The sequence below is a fragment of the Lithobates pipiens genome, unplaced genomic scaffold (genome assembly GCF_037356315.1).
Source record: "Lithobates pipiens isolate NorthernLeopardFrog02 unplaced genomic scaffold, aLitPip1_a1.2 Scaffold_30, whole genome shotgun sequence".
In the NCBI taxonomy this organism is placed as follows: Eukaryota; Metazoa; Chordata; class Amphibia; order Anura; family Ranidae; genus Lithobates; species Lithobates pipiens.
In genome coordinates, this window is record NW_027507791.1 from 29,900,065 (window position 1) to 29,918,630 (window position 18,566).

The 18,566-nt window shown below is 53.2% G+C and overlaps 1 protein-coding gene across 1 annotated transcript in view; it reads right to left on the reverse strand.

The window, feature by feature from the left end:
• Positions 1–15,357: 15,357 nt before the first annotated feature.
• LOC143942550 (methanethiol oxidase-like) overlaps positions 15,358–18,566 on the reverse strand; it is a 24,901-nt gene continuing 21,692 nt past the window's right edge. The window contains 5 exon segments of the mRNA XM_077463879.1: positions 15,358–16,060; positions 16,547–16,665; positions 16,818–16,910; positions 17,509–17,532; positions 17,534–17,631. Of these exon segments, the coding sequence (XP_077320005.1) occupies positions 15,898–16,060; positions 16,547–16,665; positions 16,818–16,910; positions 17,509–17,532; positions 17,534–17,631 (497 nt within the window). The 3' untranslated portion in view covers positions 15,358–15,897.

Sequence of the window (18,566 nt, forward strand, 5' to 3'; positions counted from 1 at the left end):
TCAGGCGGTAGGGTGGAGGGTGGATCAGGTGGTAGGTGGCTGCGGGCAGTCAGGTGGATCAGGCAGTAGCATGGTGGGTGGCTGCAGGCAGTCAGGTGGTAGGGTGGATCAGGCGGTAGGTTGGTGGGTGGCTATGGGCAGTCAAGCGTTTGGGTGGATCAGGCAGCTGCAGGCGGTCAGGCAGTAGGGTGGTGGGTGGTCAAGCAGTAAGGTGGATCAGGTGGTAAGGCGAGTCAGGCAGTAGCACGGTGGGTGGCTGCGGGCAGTCAGGCAGTAGGGTGGACCAGGCGGTAAGGTGAGTGAGACGGTAGCATGGTGGTGGGTGGCTGCGAGCGGTCAGGTGGTAGGGTGGTTCAGGCGGTAAGGCGAGTTGTACGGTAGCATGGTGGTAGGGCGGTGGGTGAGTCAGGCGGTAGGGTGGGTCAGGTGGTAGGGTGGGTTGGGCGGTTGGGTGGTGGGTGGCTGCCGGTGGTCAGTTGGTTCAGGCGGTAGGGTGGTGGGTGAGTTAGGCGGTAGGGTGGTGGGTGGCTGTGGGTGGTCAGGCAGTAGGGTGGATCAAGCGGTAGCATGGTGGTAGGGTTGTGGGTGAGTCAGGCGGCTGCAGGCTGTAGAGTGAGCCAGGCGGCAAGGTGAATCAGGCGGCAAGGTGGTGGGTGCTTGAGGGCGGTCAGGCGGTAGGGTGGTGGGTGAGTCAGGTGGTAGGTGGCTGCGGGTGGTCAGGCAGTAGGGTGGATCAGGCGGTTAGGTGAGTCAAACAGTAACATGGTGTGTGGCATGGTGGTAGGGTTGTGGGCGAGTCAGGCGGTAAGGTGGTGGGTGGCTGCGGGCAGCCAGGCGGTAGGTGCCTGAGGGCGGTCAGGCAGTAGGGTGGATCAGGCGGTAAGGTGAGTGGCATGGTGGTAGGGTTGTGGGTGAGTCAAGTGGCTGCAGATGGTAGGGTGGATCAGGCGGTAAGACGAGCCAGGCAGTAAGGTGGTGGGTGTTTGCGGGTGGTCAGGCGGTAGGGTGAGTGTGACGCGGGGGCCTGTGGAACCCAGAATCCCTTGCAAAGGTTGGGAAACCCTTGTTTCAGCTCCCCATGCACCTCCTATGTCCAAGTCACCCTGTGTCTATTAGGGGCACAGGGTGACTGAGAAAATATATCTTGGATTACTTAAAATGGGACAATAATTTATCCCCAATATCTCCCAGGATATAAAGATTATTTCTGGTTTGTTTGATTCTGAACTCAACATGTTAATTGAAAGAGCCAATCACATTGGCCTCTTTGTACAATGTAGGAGAGGGGCCGACTTCTATTATAATTTGTTGCCTATTAGGCTGAGGAGGGGGGAGATCACTGTTTATATTGTTAATTGTAATTATCTTCTGCTATTGTGAGAAGGTTTTCTGTGTTTATATTGATGATAATGTGTGTTGTGTCTTCAGAGCTAAAAGACGGGAAGTCTGCCCTGAAAGGTCATATCTCGGAGTCACCTAGGCTGTCTAAACGATTAGTTAATCAGTTAATGTTAATTAGGTTTCTGGTTATAGTTTGTATTGTCATCCTGGGGTACAGTAATACCTCGGATTGCGAGTAACGCGGGTTAACGAGCATTTCACAATACGAGCTATTACTTTTAAAACATCCTGACTCGGTTTGTGAGTATTGTCTCACAAAACGAGCCGGATTCAAGCCTCTGCGGTGTGCAGTACCGCATTTGGCCAGAGGCGGTGGCACCGGTGACACTCAGAGCCGTTCGGATGCACTCGGAAATACTCAGTTTCCGAGTGTTTCCCCGAGTGCATCCGATCATTTCCGAGTCTCTCTGGCAAACCCCCCCCCCGGCCAAATGCGGTTCTGAATACAATAGAAGTCAATGTGAAACAAATTATTTTCGTTTCCATTGACTTCTATGGGGAAACTCGCTTTGATATATGAGTGCTTTGGTTTAAAAGCATTCTTCTGGAACTGATTATACTCATAATCTAAGGTTCCCCTGTATATATTTGTGTGAGATCTCAAAATAAACAGTCCATGTTAAAGCTGATTAACTGAGCTAGTCTAGTTTTGGAGCTTGGTTACAATATGTGGCTGTAATATCTGATATCTGAGGGTGCAGATTGGAGGAAGCCGTGTACTGACAGAAGCACTTGAGCGGGGTGCGACGAGGATTCCTTACAGTGGGTGAGGCGGTAGCATGGTGGGTGGCTGCGGGCGGTAAGGTGGATCAAGCTGTAAGGTGGGTAGGTTGGGTGGCTGTGGGCGTTCAGGCGGTAGGGTGGGTCAGGCTGCAGGCGGTCAGGTGGGTCAGGTAGTAGGGTGGGTGGCTGCAGGCGGTCAGGTGGGTGGCTGCAGGCGGTAGGTGTCTGCCAGCGGTCAGGCTGTAGGGTGGGTCAGGCTGCAGGCGGTCAGGTGGGTCAGGTAGTAGGGTGGGTGGCTGCAGGCGGTCAGGTGGGTGGCTGCAGGCGGTAGGTGTCTGCCAGCGGTCAGGCTGTAGGGTGGGTCAGGCTGCAGGCGGTCAGGTGGGTCAGGTAGTAGGGTGGGTGGCTGCAGGCGGTCAGGTGGTAGGGTGGGTGGCTGCAGGCAGGAGGTGTCTGCCAGCGGTCAGGCGTTAGGGTGGGTCAGGCTGCAGGCGGTCAGGTGGTAGGGTGGGTGGCTGCAGGCGGTCAGGTGGGTGGCTGCAGGCGGTAGGTGTCTGCCAGCGGTCAGGCGGTAGGGTGGGTCAGGCTGCAGGCGGTCAGGTGGGTCAGGTAGTAGGGTGGGTGGCTGCAAGCGGTCAGGTGGGTCAGGTGGTAGGCTGCAGGCGGTAGGAGTCTGCCAGCGGTCAGGCAGTAGGGTGGGTCAGGCTGCAGGCGGTCAGGTGGGTCAGGTGGTAGGGTGGGTAGCTGCAGGCGGTCAGGTAGTAGGGTGGGTGGCTGCAGGCGGTAGGTGTCTGCCAGCAGTCAGGTGGGTCAGGCTGCGGGCGGTAGGTGTCTGCCAGCGGTCAGGCGGTAGGGTGGGTCAGGCTGCAGGCGGTAGGGTGGTGGGTGGCTGCGGGCAGTTAGGTGGATAAGGCGGTAGGGTGGTGGGTGGCTGCGGGCGGTTATGCAGTGAGGTGGCGGGTGGCTGGGGGCGGTCAGGTGGATCAGGCGGTAGAATGGAGGGTGGCCACGGGTGGTAGGGTGGCTGTGTGCGGTCAGGTGGTAGCATGGTGGGTGGCTGCGGGTAGTAGGGTGGGTCAGGCGGTCGGGTGGCTGCGGATGGTCGGGTGGCTGCGGAAGGTAGGTGGATTAGGTGGTAGGATGCGGTGTGCCAGCAGTCGGCAGGTAAAAAATTGTGCAGACTCTGGGAGGGGCACACAGGGTATTGGCTTCTGCCATGTAAGATTGCTCTGCGTGGGGCAAGATTACAGGGCTGGCACAAGAGCACGCTATAGATGCCAACACAAGAGATTATGGGAATAAAGGGAAGGGGTGCCCCCCTATGGGAATAGAGGGAAGGGGCGCCCCCCTATGTGAATAGAGGGAAGGAGCGCCCCCTATGGGAATAAAGGGAAGGGGGCGCTTGTTATATGAACAGAAAAGGGGGTGTGGCTGACAGCAATATCCAATCCTCGTGGATTCTGATAAATCATGTGTAGGGGGATTGATTAGCTATAAATTGATAAATGGGATTGATCTATAAATTGATCCATCGGATCAGAACATGATGAAATGTTACAGTCGGATCTTTGTTGGGATTCCTCTATGACTCAGCGGATTGGACGCCGGGATCGGCGCGGTCGGGTCGGCAGAAGGAGGTTTTTTCGGTCAGTCCGGGCTCTATAGGGGGCTCTATAGGGGGCTCTATAGGGGGCTCTATAGGGGTCAGCAGCGGCTCTGGGCACTGAGTGAGATTGCTGAGTAACCAGCAGTGGAAATTCCGCAGTCTGTACCATTCTTCAGTACACGGCCCGTCACACGGGTAGGTTGGGTGTGTAGATCTCCCGGAGCCTCAGACAGGTAACAGAATATCCCAGGTCGGGGCGTTTGGGGTGATGGGTGGAACCGCCCTGATATTGCAACCCACGCCCAAAATCTGGCGGCATCGCCCGCTTTACACGATGTTATCTTATTTGGGACGTTCTGAATGCCCCGGAGCTCTCCTGTCCTCAGTCATTCCAACATCCCATCCAGCAAACTTCTTCCAACACACCCCGAAGTATGGTGCCGGCATGCCGGAGTGGCCTCTCAGGTCATTTCAGCGTGTCTCGAGTGGCTGGAACCCCCAGTGGATGGGTGATGTAGAAGGAACGCTAAAGTGACCCCTCAGCCATTATTACTATAGGAGGTCATTTCAGCATGCCTAAAGGGTCTATAGACCCTCAATGGACGGGGGAGGGGTAAGGAACGCTAAAGTGACCTCATAATCAGGATTCCTAAAACTGGAGGGTACAAAACCCGGTACAGCTGTGCATGGGAGCCAATCAGCTTCTTCAAACCCTGGACACTCACCTGTGATTGGACGCTCACCTGGCCTGGATCGGACACTTAGGATTGGTTGCTCGTCTGTGATCGAATGCTCACCTGTGATTGGACGCTCACCTGTGACTGCTCCCCCTCATTGGTGGGTTGCCCCTGCTCACTGCCCGGATACCCGTCGGGGGAGGGGCGCCTTAAATGATGTGCTCCCCACTTCACAATGCCATTTGCCTGGCTGTCGGGGGGGGGGGGGGGGATCCACTCACTAGCCAATCAGGAGTTGTGATTTCACTTGCCACATGCTGGTTGGGGCGTCAGAGGAGTTCCGTGTCCCGGGACCTCATTCTCTGTTCTTGGACCTTCCGAAAAATGCCACCCGCCTGGCTGTGGCTTCAACACCCCCCCACCCCTCCTCACAAGCAAGCAAGTGAAGCCAGAACACTCCCAACCTGCCTAACCCCCCCCCCCCCCAATCCGTGTATCAGCCTGGGGGGGTCAGAAGGCAGCGCAGCCTCCGGGACGCCCCCATGACAGGGCAACAAGCATGCAGCCAGTGAAGTTACAACTCCCCCCGTCTGCATGTTTCAGGTCACTTGGAAGCCAACAGATCAGCATGACAGCCGGGGGGGGGGACTCTTCTCCCCTCCACACACGCTGCAATCACTCATCAGGCTGTCAGACAATGGAGGAAAAGAGAACCTCCCTATAGGACACCACAGAAAGCCAGAAAGAGGAGAATAAGAGAGAAGGTGGAGGGGGCTGATGAAGAGTCTCACCCATGGCGCTGCGATCCCTCGGTGTTCCTAGTTGCTGATCGACTTGTGATCAGATACTGAACTCACCCAACACTCTGCTTAAATAGACTGGGGGAGGGATAAGGGCGGAGCCAAGGAGGGGGGAGAGGGAGGGGGATCCAGGTACCGATCATCACTGAATGCAGAATGAGAATCCGAAATTTCCCATTATGTGCCCATTATGAGGGGTTCCCACCATCCTTGTGCCGAGTTCCCGGGTCTGTACACCCGCTGTGCCCATTATGAGGGGTTCCCACCATCCCTGTGCTGAGTTCCCGGGTCTGTACACCCGCTGTGCCCATTATGAGGGGTCCCCAGCATCCCTGTGCCGAGTTCCCGGGTCTGTACACCCGCTGTGCCCATTATGAGGGGTCCCCAGCATCCCTGTGCTGAGTTCCCGGGTCTGTACACCCGCTGTGCCCATTATGAGGGGTTCCCACCATCCCTGTGCTGAGTTCCCAGGTCTGTACACCCGCTGTGCCCATTATGAGGGGTTCGCACCATCCCTGTGCTGAGTTCCCGGGTCTGTACACCCGCTGTGCCCATTATGAGGGGTTCGCACCATCCCTGTGCTGAGTTCCCGGGTCTGTACACCCGCTGTGCCCATTATGAGGGGTCCCCAGCATCCCTGTGCTGAGTTCCCGGGTCTGTACACCCGCTGTGCCCATTATGAGGGGTTCCCACCATCCCTGTGCTGAGTTCCCAGGTCTGTACACCCGCTGTGCCCATTATGAGGGGTTCCCACCATCCCTGTGCTGAGTTCCCAGGTCTGTACACCCGCTGTGCCCATTATGAGGGGTTCCCACCATCCCTGTGCTGAGTTCCCAGGTCTGTACACCCGCTGTGCCCATTATGAGGGGTTCCCACCATCCCTGTGCTGAGTTCCCGTGTCTGTACACCCACGGTGCCCATTATGAGGGGTTCTCACCATCCCTGTGCTGAGTTCCCGGGTCTGTACACCCGCTGTGCCCATTATGAGGGGTTCCCGCCATCCCTGTGCTGAGTTCCCGGGTCTGTACACCCACGGTGCCCATTATGAGGGTTCCCATCATCCCTGTGCTGAGTTCCCGGGTCTGTACACCCGCTGTGCCCATTATGAATGGTTCCCACCATCCCTGTGCTGAGTTCCCGGGTCTGTACACCCACGGTGCCCATTATGAGGGGTTCCCACCATCCCTGTGCTGAGTTCCCGGGTCTGTACGTGCGCTGTGCCCATTATGAGGGGTCCCCACCATCCCTGTGCTGAGTTCCTGGGTCTGTACGCCCGCTGTGCCCATTATGAGGGGTCCCCACCACCCCTGTGCTGAGTTCCCGGGTCTGTACACCCGCTGTGCCCATTATGAGGGGTTCCCACCATCCCTGTGCTGAGTTCCCGGGTCTGTACCCCCGCTGTGCCCATGAGGGGTTCCCACCATCCCTGTGCTGTGCTGCTTCTCCTTTCACTGTCCAGTCACAGGTTGGGGGTTTGTCCGGGATGACCTAGGTTTAGGGGAAAGTGGGTTGAATGATGTTGGTCATTGGACTGAGGACACCTAGTGGCAGAAAACAAGTACTGCGGGGGGGTGATTTGTGGATTGAACGTGAACATTGCAGCAAAAGTAAATTTATCTTGAGAAAGTAAAATTTGAAAATTAGTTCTGATTTAAGGCGGTAAGCAACCCAGGAAATTGTATAAAGCAGACTGTCCAGTAATAAGGTAAGTACAGTGTTAAGGCCTGAACCATGTGACCATACTGTTCTCTGTACACCCGCACAATGGTGCCCCCTGCAGGTGAACACGGCCCTGTGCATTGTACACACATCTGCTCTCCTTCCCCCTTCTTGTTGTGGCCGTGAAGGCGACATCTCTGATTTTAATCCCCTATCAACCGGCAAGATTTCTGGCTCCCAGGTGTCTTCTATACAGGTAACCAGCTGAGATTAGGAGCACTCTCTCTTAAAGGGAATTCAGATGTATCCGAATTACAATAATAACAAATTTAAACTAATCTAAAATTTCGGCCAGCGAAATTTGAATTTGATTCGTTTTCAAATTTCCGAAGAGAATAAAATGGAATAGAATAGAAAAGAATATCATTGAATAGAAAAGAAAAGAAAATAGATAAAAAATAGGGGAAAAAAAAAAAAAAAAAGATAAAATAGAATAGAAAATAAAAAAATACAATAAAAAAAAATAGAAATAATTTAACCATCTTCTGAAATTCGGATTTCAAATACAATAAATTTGAATAGAAAATAAAAGAATATAACCATTTCACAAAATCGAAAAAAAAATACATTAGAATAGAATAGAATACAATAGAAAATAAAATAATATAATTTAATAGAAAGAATATAACAACCACGCTTGGCTACATCCTGACCCACTGACTCCTGCCAAGGCACTTTTATTGACCCCCCTTTTGAAGCTCCTACCTCTCTACGGGATGAGCTCCACAGATCAAAGAGATCGGGGTGGTTCCAGGTTTTCCCCAGTTGAGGTGACCCTTACGGCCTAGAGCAGCCTTTCTCAACCTTTTCAACACAGAGGAACCCTTGAAATAGTTCTCCGGTCTCGAGGGGAACCCCTTCTAAACATTTTAAATCTACAACTCGTGATACATTAGCAGAGGCGGCTCTAGGCTTTGTGAGGCCTTAGGCAAAATTTACACATGAAGGGGTGAGGAGAAATAGACTTGGCGCTATACCCTTTCCCACTGGGAATCTGTACGTTTTAAACTTTATGGGATATATTTTCCAGCGTGCTGGCAATTAAATGAAAGTAATGAATATTATGAAAACAATGAAAACCACTAAATGGCAAATGCTTACCATAAATAGTTCTAACAATATGTAAAAGTGCAAGTACAAATAAATTACATGTGCCACGAATCATATACTGTCATTCTTAAAAAAAAATTATTAAAATGCAAGTGAATAAAGAATTAGAACACAAAGTGGTGGCTATTTCTTGCCTTAAAGTGTAGCGACTGTGCTTGGTCTATGAAAAAAAAGAGTCATGCTGAATATAATCAAGATAAAGTAACGTGATAGCTAGCACACTGTGAATAAAAACAAACGTGTGCCGTGCAAAAATCAAAAAACAATATTAAAAATTAATATTAAAAATTAGAATTAGCTCAGCTTCCTGGTTAGTGCTAGAGGTGTACGTCGTCTGGCCACGCCCTACGCGTTTCGTCACTCAGACGTCACCCGGAGTCGGATGACGTCTGAGTGACGAAACGCGTAGGGCGTGGCCAGACGACGTACACCTCTAGCACTAACCAGGAAGCTGAGCGGGACTTTTAAACCTGCCTGAAAGCTGTAACATAACCGCAATTGCAATATCTACGTTTGTAAGTCGTTTTAATTCACTTTCTTAAATAAACATGCATTTTAAAACGTTATCACGCTATGGATATGCCTCTCTTTTGACATACACAACGTGGTTTACTACACTCACGGAAAAACGAGAGACCCCCCCCCCCCCCCAGTATTGCACCAGAAGCAAGCCAGAGAGCGACACAATAGCTGATATTGTGAAGGTCGATCCACCCCGGATGGGGTATTTTTTCCGGTGAGAGCATATTATTGAAGTAACCACTGAACGCGGGAAACACTATTTGGAAACCATCACCCACCTTCTCTCCCTTTACGCACGGAAGATCCCGCCACTCACTAGAGACTGTTCACAATTTAAATACATATGGTTCACTGTGAATGCTAATTCTAATTTTAATATAGAGGCTGCTCTTACCTATTTTTCCACATTACATGTTTTTCACATTTCTTATATATTTTTCATATTTATATTTGTCATAACCTACATACTTTCCACACCATAAATTCAATATCTTTTAAAGTAAGTGGTCCATAGCGCAATCTAACCCCCCCCCTCTCCTCTAAAATTTACACATGAGGCCCTACTCACACTCTTTGCAGGGGTTAATGAAAAACCCCGGGGTGGAGCATCTTATTACTGCTGCTACTTGTGTGGGTGGGATGTGTACTGCGCCAATCGCATGGGATGGATAGGAGAGGAGGGTCAGCAAAGATTGGCGCAGTACACATCCCACCCCCAAAAGCAGCAGCAGTAGTAAGATGCTCTGCCTCAGAGTCCTTCCTTAACCCCTGAAGAAGGAGGGGTAAAAAGGGGGGAGTGGGTAGGAGATGAGGGATGCTTAGAGGAGAACTGGAGTGAAACTGGGAGATTCTGGTCTGTATAGGGATATAAAAAGGAGAAGGCTTTGTGCTAGCATGGGGGGGGGGGGGGTACTGTTGGATGGTGAGGAATAGCCATTGTATAATCCAAGCAAATGGACTGGCAGGGAGGGGGAAAGAAAAGGTAGTGTGGCGGTGGGTAGTTCGTGCAGGAGAGGGGCACAGATTGTATAGAGGTGGGTGGTATGTGCAGGAGAGGAGTACGGAGTGACTAGGGGTGGGTGGTATGTGCAACAGGGGGCACAGAGTGACTAGGGGGGTGGTATGTGCAGGAGGGGGCACAGAGTGAATGGGGGTGGGTGGTATGTGAAGGAGGGGGGCATGGAGTGAATAAAGGTGGGTGGTATGTGCAGGAGAGGGACATGGAGTGAATAAGGGTGGGTGGTATGTGCAGGAGGGGGGCACGGAGTGAGTGGGGGTGGGTGGTATGTGCAGGAGAGGAGCACGGAGTGACTAGGGGTGGGTGGTATGTGTAGGAGGGGGCACGGAGTGAATGGGGGTGGGTGGTATCTGCAGGAGGGGGGCACAGAGTGAATGGGGGTGGTTGGTATGTGCAGGAGGGGGGCACTGAGTGAATGGGGGTGGTATGAAGGAGGGGGGCACGGAGTGAATGGGGGTGGTATGAAGGAGGGGGGCACGGAGTGAATGGGGGTGGGTGGTATGAAGGAGGGGGGCACGGAGTGAATGGGGGTGGGTGGTATGTGCAGGAGGGGGGCACGGAGTGAATGGGGGTGGGTGGTATGTGCAGGAGGGGGCACGGAGTGAATGGGGGTGGGTGGTATGTGCAGGAGGGGGGCACGGAGTGAATGGGGGTGGGTGGTATGTGCAGGAGGGGGGCACGGAGTGAATGGGGGTGGGTGGTATGTGCAGGAGGGGGGCACGGAGTGAATGGGGGTGGGTGGTATGTGCAGGAGGGGGGCACGGAGTGAATGGGGGTGGGTGGTATGTGCAGGAGGGGGGCACAGAGTGAATGGGGGTGGGTGGTATGTGCAGGAGGGGGGCACGGAGTGAATGGGGGGTGGGTGGTATGAAGGAGGGGGGCACGGAGTGAATGGGGGTGGGTGGTATGTGCAGGAGGGGGGCACGGAGTGAATGGGGGGTGGGTGGAATGTGCAGGAGGGGGGCACGGAGTGAATGGGGGTTTGTGGTATGAAGGAGGGGGGCACGGAGTGAATGGGGGTGGGTGGTATGAAGGAGGGGGGCACGGAGTGAATGGAGGTGGGTGGTATGTGAAGGAGGGGGGGCACGGAGTGAATGAGGATGGGTGGTATCTGCAGGAGGGGGGCACGGTGTGAATGGGGGTGGGTGGTATCTGCAGGAGGGGGGCACGGTGTGAATGGGGGTGGGTGGTATGTGCAGGAGGGGGGCACGGTGTGAATGGGGGTGGGTGGTATGTGCAGGAGGGGGGCACGGTGTGAATGGGGGTGGGTGGTATGTGCAGGAGGGGGGCACGGAGTGACTAGGGGTGGGTGGTATGTGCAACAGGGGGCACAGAGTGACTAGGGGTGGGTGGTATGTGCAGGAGGGGGCACAGAGTGAATGGGGGTGGGTGGTATGTGCAGGAGGGGGCACAGAGTGAATGAGGGTGGGTGGTATGTGCAGGAGGGGGCACAGAGTGACTAGGGGTGGGTGGTATGTGCAGGAGGGGGGCACGGAGTGAATGGGGGTGGGTGGTATGTGCAGGAGGGGGGCACGGAGTGAATGGGGGTGGGTGGTATGTGCAGGAGGGGGGCACGGAGTGAATGGGGGTGGGTGGTATGTGCAGGAGGGGGGCACGGAGTGAATGGGGGTGGGTGGTATGTGCAGGAGGGGGGCACGGAGTGAATGGGGGTGGGTGGTATGTGCAGGAGGGGGGCACGGAGTGAATGGGGGTGGGTGGTATGTGCAGGAGGGGGGCACAGAGTGAATGGGGGTGGGTGGTATGTGCAGGAGGGGGGCACGGAGTGAATGGAGGTGGGTGGTATGAAGGAGGGGGGCATGGAGTGAATGGGGGTGGGTGGTATGTGCAGGAGGGGGGCACGGAGTGAATGGGGGGTGGGTGGAATGTGCAGGAGGGGGGCACGGAGTGAATGGGGGTTTGTGGTATGAAGGAGGGGGGCACGGAGTGAATGGGGGTGGGTGGTATGAAGGAGGGGGGCACGGAGTGAATGGAGGTGGGTGGTATGTGAAGGAGGGGGGGCACGGAGTGAATGAGGATGGGTGGTATCTGCAGGAGGGGGGCACGGTGTGAATGGGGGTGGGTGGTATCTGCAGGAGGGGGGCACGGTGTGAATGGGGGTGGGTGGTATGTGCAGGAGGGGGGCACGGTGTGAATGGGGGTGGGTGGTATGTGCAGGAGGGGGGCACGGTGTGAATGGGGGTGGGTGGTATGTGCAGGAGGGGGGCACGGAGTGACTAGGGGTGGGTGGTATGTGCAACAGGGGGCACAGAGTGACTAGGGGTGGGTGGTATGTGCAGGAGGGGGCACAGAGTGAATGGGGGTGGGTGGTATGTGCAGGAGGGGGCACAGAGTGAATGAGGGTGGGTGGTATGTGCAGGAGGGGGCACAGAGTGACTAGGGGTGGGTGGTATGTGCAGGAGGGGGCACAGAGTGAATGGTGGTGGGTGGTATGTGGAGGAGGGGGGCATGTAGTGAATGGGGGTGGGTGGTATGTGGAGGAGGGGGGCATGTAGTGAATGGGGGTGGGTGGTATGTGCAGGAGGGGGCTGCAGATGGGTTGAAAGTGCATGTTGTGTACAAGCCCTAATGCATTGCTCCAGCACTGCAGAGAGTGACCACTGGTATGCAGTGAGGAAGTGAAGGTAGCTGCACACACAGCACCAGAACTGGCCTCGCACCTCCCTGCAGACATTGCTCTCACCCCGGGGTCATCTCAACCACAGTAATAACTCCTGGAAACTTGCACAACCCCACCAACTTACCACCCTGCACCCACCATGCAGAATGAACTCGCGTTGGTTCTATCCCTCCCCGTGGGATCTCCGATCTCGGCGCTATGAGCTCTCAGCGTCCCATTCACTTTTTTCTGAAAGTGCAGGAGTACACTGAGCGGGAGCGCCAGAAAGAGCTGAGAGAGGGAGAGAGGATAATCCATGCCCGTGCACGGCCGTGTTTTTAGAAACGTGACAGGAGTCAGAGAGTTACATGCACGGCTTTGTCTCATCCAGACCATGGGTACTCTGTGAGCCAGCCTCAGAGCCGACTCTTAGGCAAATTAAGCAGCTGCAAGCGAGGCCCCTTTGAGCGCGAGGCCTTAGGCAACTGCCTAATTTGCCTAATTAGAGAGCCGCTTCTCTGTACATTAGTGTGATGGTCAGTGGGAAGAATGGTCCTTAGACTTGTGGTCATTGGGAAGAATTACCTCCTTACAGATAGCTAAAAAGATCAATGGTGTGAGTGGGAACTTATCTGAGAGGCAGAAATTGCCCAATACTGAAGGAACCCCTACAACCTCTGGGGGAACCCTAGAGTTCCATGGAACCCTGGTTGAGAATCACTGGTCTAGAGGGATGGGGGGGACTCTGACACAGTCTTCTCTGGGTATCTGTGGTGGAACCCCAACCTCCCTGAGCTCTTCGGTCACCCAGACTCAACATGGTGGACCTAACCCACATAGCTGAAGAGAGTACCTTACTACCCTTTGGTGTACTCAGACTTCAGTATGGCCTGGACAATAAATTATTTTTCAAATATCTCTTACTCAGACATGCCACCCTGGCACAGTTCAGGGTCATTGACCTCACGGAATCGTCTATTGAAGATCTCCTGTCGTTCCCGGAAGTTGCCAAACTGGTGATGACCTTTTATGGTCGCCTCAAGTTGGTGGGAGCTGACCCTTATCCAGAACTCTCATGGCAAATGGCTATTGTCAATGCCTGAGCTTTCCGAAGAAGACTGGGAAGAAGCAACCAAGGTATGTTTTCAGGACATAATTGGCACTGCTGGTCTACTGGGGCAATTTAAGTTCATACACCGCCTGCATTACAACCCAGCTAGGCTGGTCCGGATGGGTTTGGGATAGGACATTCCATGTGCTAGATGTGATATGATGACTTTTTTTTCATATGTTCTGGACCTGTCCCGGACTTTCAACCTTCTGGAAGGAATGGTTTGCCTTCTTCGACCACAAACTTCATCTACCACTACCTCGTACTCCGGTTGGTGGGACTTTCAGGAGTCCTCAACTACCATGTTCACCGTACCCACGTCAGGACTACGTACCTAAAACCATCCCATTGCACTGGAACGATGTGGGGGGCCCCTTTCAGCCCACTCCTTCTTCCGCCTTGTTCATGGGGTCCTTCCCAAATTTAAAATTGATATACAAGAGTACGGCATGCCCTAAGAAATTCCCCAAAATATGGCAACCATGCCTTGATGTCTCAGAGGATTTCTGGGGGGGGGGGTGTCCTTTCTTCACAGCTTTCCCAGTAGGCCCACTACTAATATTACTTTTTTCATATGTTCTGGACCGGTCCCGGACTTTCAACCTTCTGGAAGGAATTGTTTGCTTTCTTCGACCGCAAACTCCATCTACCGATACCTCGCACTCCGGTTGGTGGGACTTTTAGGAGTCCTCAACGACCATGTTCACCGTACCCACGCCAGGACTTTGCTATGTATATATTTTTTTGTATGCACGTAAAACCATCCTATTGCGCCATAAGGATGTGGGGGGGCCCCCTTTCAGCCGACTCCTTCTTCCGCATTGTTCATGGGGTCCTTCCCAAATTTAAATTGATATACAAAAGAGTAGGGCATGCCCTAAGAAATTCCCCAAAATATGGAAACCATGGCTTGATGTCTGAGGATTGTTTTTTGGGGGGGGGGTTGTCCTTTCTTCACAGCTTAGGCCCACTACTAATATTACTTTTTTTTCATATGTTCTGGACCTGTCCCGGACTTTCAACCTTCTGGAAGGAATTGTTTGCTTTCTTCGACCGCAAACTTCATCTACCAATACCTCACACTGCGGTTAGTGGGACTTTTCGGAGTCCTCCATGACCATGTTCACCATATATATTGTTTTTTGTATGCATGTAAAACCATCCTATTGCACTGGAACGATGTGGGGGGGCCCTTTCAGCCACACCTTCTTTCGCCTTGTTCATGGGGGTCCTTCCCAAATTTAGAATTGATATACAAGAGTAGGGCATGCCCTAAGAAATTCCCCAAAATATGGCAACCATGGCTTGATGTCTCAGAGGATTTCTGGGGGGGGGGGGGGATGTGTCCTTTCTTCACAGCTTAGGCCCACTACTAATATTACTTTTTTCATATGTTCTGGACCGGTCCCAGACTTTCAACCTTCTTGAAGGAATTGTTTGCTTTCTTCGACTGCAAACTCCATCTACCGATACCTCGCACTCCGGTTGGTGGTACTTTCAGGAGTCCTCAACAACCATGTTCACCGTACCCACGCCAGGACTACGTACGTAAAACCATCCAATTGCACTGGAACCATGTGGGGGGCCCCTTTCAGCCCACTCCTTCTTCTGCCTTGTTCATGGGGGTCCTTCCCAAATTTAAAATTGATATACAAGAGTAGGCCACGCCCTAAGAAATTCCCCAAAATATGGCAACCATGCCTTGATGTCTCAGAGGATTCCCCGGGGGGGGGGGGGGGGGGGGGTTGTCCTTTCTTCACAGCTTAGGCCCACTATTAATATTACTTTTTGGCAAGAAGCCAAAATTGTTAAACACAGATTGCCTTATAGGAAACATCCAATGCATGGGGGGGGGGGGGATCCTAGATCTCTACTGTCTTTAGGGGGGGTCGCATGTGTTGCAGGTTTAAGTGCGAGACAGAAGAATCGGTCATGGCGGGGGGTTAACTATCCAGCATGATTCAAAGCTCTGAATTGTCAGTTGTGGGCGGAGTGACCTTCAGCAGCCACAGGAATATTGTGCGAGTGTAATGAAGACACAACAGGCAGAGGACGCGGTCACTTGGTGACGCTCCGTTCTGGGCGGAGCGGCTCTTTAATGATCAACTGACAATCAAACACAGAAAACAAATCCTCATTGGTGAGGAGGCAGCAGCGTAGGCAAAGCAATCACTCTGATGTCATATAATGGGGGGGGGGGGCAGAGATTATCCCTTTCATCTTCTCATTATAGGGATGGCAGCAGCAGAACATGGTCCTGGAGCCGGGACATGTGGATTGATGGGGAGTCCCTCCCAGTAGACTCCACCTAATAACTGACATGTGATTTCAGTTCAGAGCCTGAAAATGGGAGATATTTTATCCTGTGTGCGGGGGGGGGGGGTGATTAGGGGGTATTACGGGTTGGAGGTGTTGTATTTAAAATGTTGGGGTGTTCTACCCAGATGTCAGGGGGTGTTAGATTTAGATGTCAGGGGAGGGGGGCAAGTTGGCAGTGTTAAATTTAGATTTTAGGGGACGGGTGGGGGACTTCTATCCAAATTTCAGCGGGTTGGCGGTGTTAGATTTAGATGCTGGGGGAGGGGTTGAGGCCTTAGATCCAGATGTCGGAGCTGCAGTCTCCTCCCTCATAGCGGCACTCGTGGGCGAGAGCGGGACCATCCGGCTCCTTCCCGAAATCCACCAGGAATTTCTCATTGATGGACAGTCCTCCCTTCTTTGTATTCACGTCAATCTGCATCATGACGGAGCCTTCCCTGGGGGGGGGGGGAGACGAGAGGTCAGAGGGAGTCAAGCTGGGGGTACACACAAGAATAGTCATAAGGGAAAGAGAAGAGGTCGGGGTACGCAGAGGAAAAAAAAAAAAAAAAAAAAGAAGGAGGGAAGGAAGGAGGAAAAGGGGCAGGACGGAGGGGAGAGAGGAAGGGAGGGAAAGGGGGCGTGACAGAGGGGAGAGAGGAAGGGAGGGAAAGGGGGCGTGACAGAGGGGAGAGAGGAAGGGAGGGAAAGGGGGCGTGACAGAGGGGAGAAAGGAAGGGAGGGAAAGGGGGCGTGACGGGAGGAGAAAGGAAGGGAGGGAAAGGGGGCATGACGGGAGGAGAAAGGAAGGAGGGAAAGGGGTTGGACAGGAGGAAGAAGGGAAGGGGTGGGGCAGAGAGGAAGAGGGGGGGGAGGGGTGGGACAGGAGACAGAAGGAGGGGAAAGGGGTGGGACAGGGGAGCCCGGTCCGGGCGGTCACTCACTTGATCATGTCCGGGTAGAACTGTTTGTCCCAGGCGCTGTACAGCGAGGTGGTGGCGTAGAGCCTCTTCCCGTCCAGGCTGAGTTGGATCATCTGAGGTCCCCCCTGTATCTTCCTCCCCTGCACACATTTACTAAGCATTACCCGGGGAACGTTCACATATCAGAATATAGAGGAATGATAATATGATACAGCAAACTCTACAGAGGAGGAAGCAGAGAGGGGTCACTATCCTCCCCCCCCCTTATACAGGTACAATAAGGGGCGCTCACCTTGATGAATACTGGATCTGGCTGACATTTTAGCTCCTGATCTTCCAGCACTTTCACCGCACCGCCCTTGACAATGCTGCCACCAAGGAAGATCTGGGGGAAAAAAATAAAAATATGAGATGACAAAATACTAGACAGCCACATGGGATCTCAGCATCACATCTTTCCATTTCTCCTTTGTTATAGTAAATGGCACAACTTTACAGTAAAGAACCCTTCCTATACTGTTCTTATTGCAAGTAATTCTTCCCTCATCAAATTTACTGTAAAGAGCCCTTCCCACACCACTTTTACTGTCATGAGCCATTCCTATACCATTCTTAATGCAAATTCTTCCCACATCAATCTTACCCAGTATTATATTTTTTAGTAAAGAGCTCTTCCCATACCACTTTTACTGTCAAGAGCCCTTCAAATTCCACTCTTACTGTAAGGAGCCCTTTCTATACTGTTCTTATTGCACAGGCTCCAATGAAAACGTAGCAGAGACTCAGAGAAGCCCTTCCCATACCGCTCTTGCCACTTAATGCAAAGAATTCATCCCATAACGAGCTTACCGTAAAGAACCTCCCCCAACTGAAGGTGAAATCTCCTTCAAGTGATAGATTGTGGTTGCCCAGACGAAGAAATGGGTAGGGTTCTGGTGGGATCTTGCTAGGTAAAAGGGGGAGGGGGGGGGGGGGTCACTCACCTGCCCCACCAGTTTGGGGGTGACACGGGTCGGTGATGTCATACTGCCGGATGTCGCCGTGCACCCAGTTACAGAAGTACAGGAAGCGATCGTCCAGAGAAATCAGGATATCCGAGATGATTCCTGAGAAGAGGGGAGGACAGACATGATTACAACTCCTCCCCCTCATCCTCCAGGTGTACAGGCTCCTCCCCTGAAATCCTCCCTCCAGGTGTACAGGCTCCTCCCCTGAAATCCTCCCTCCAGGTGTACAGGCTCCTCCCCTGAAATCCTCCCTCCAGGTGTACCCCTGGACTGAAATCCTCCGGGTGTACAGGCCCCCCCCCCCCCCTGGACTGATACGGCTTCCACTGCACACCGTTAGCCTCTCATAAATGTAGATTAGAAGTGGTAGCAAGTCAGACAGAGCCCCGCCTCCTTTCCTGGCTGGAGGACGTCCTCTGACAGCTTTTTGGTCTTGCCCATGATGGAGAGGTTTGAATGGAAGAAAGATTCGGTGGTGCATTTTTCTTCCTCCAAACATGGCGATTCCCCCTCCTCAGGAAGACACATGTACAGGTCCCCCTCCTCAGGAAGGCACATGTACAGGTCCCCCCTCCTCAGGAAGACACATGTACAGGTCCTCCTCCTCAGGAAGACACATGTACAGGTCCCCCTCCTCAGGAAGACACATGTACTGGTCCCTCCTCAGGAAGACACACGTACTGGTCCCCCTCCTCAGGAAGACACATGTACAGGTCCTCCTCCTCAGGAAGACACATGTACAGGTCCCCCTCCTCAGGAAGACACATGGACAGGTCCCCCTCCTCAGGAAGACACATGTACAGGTCCTCCTCCTCAGGAAGACACATGTACAGGTCCTCCTCCTCAGGAAGACACATGGACAGGTCCCCCTCCTCAGGAAGGCACATGTACAGGTCCCCCTCCTCAGGAAGACACATGTACAGGTCCCCTCCTCAGGAAGACACATGTACAGGTCCCTTTCCTCAGGGAAGACACATGTACAGGTCCCCCTCCTCAGGAAGACACATGTACACGTCCTTCTCCTCAGGAAGACA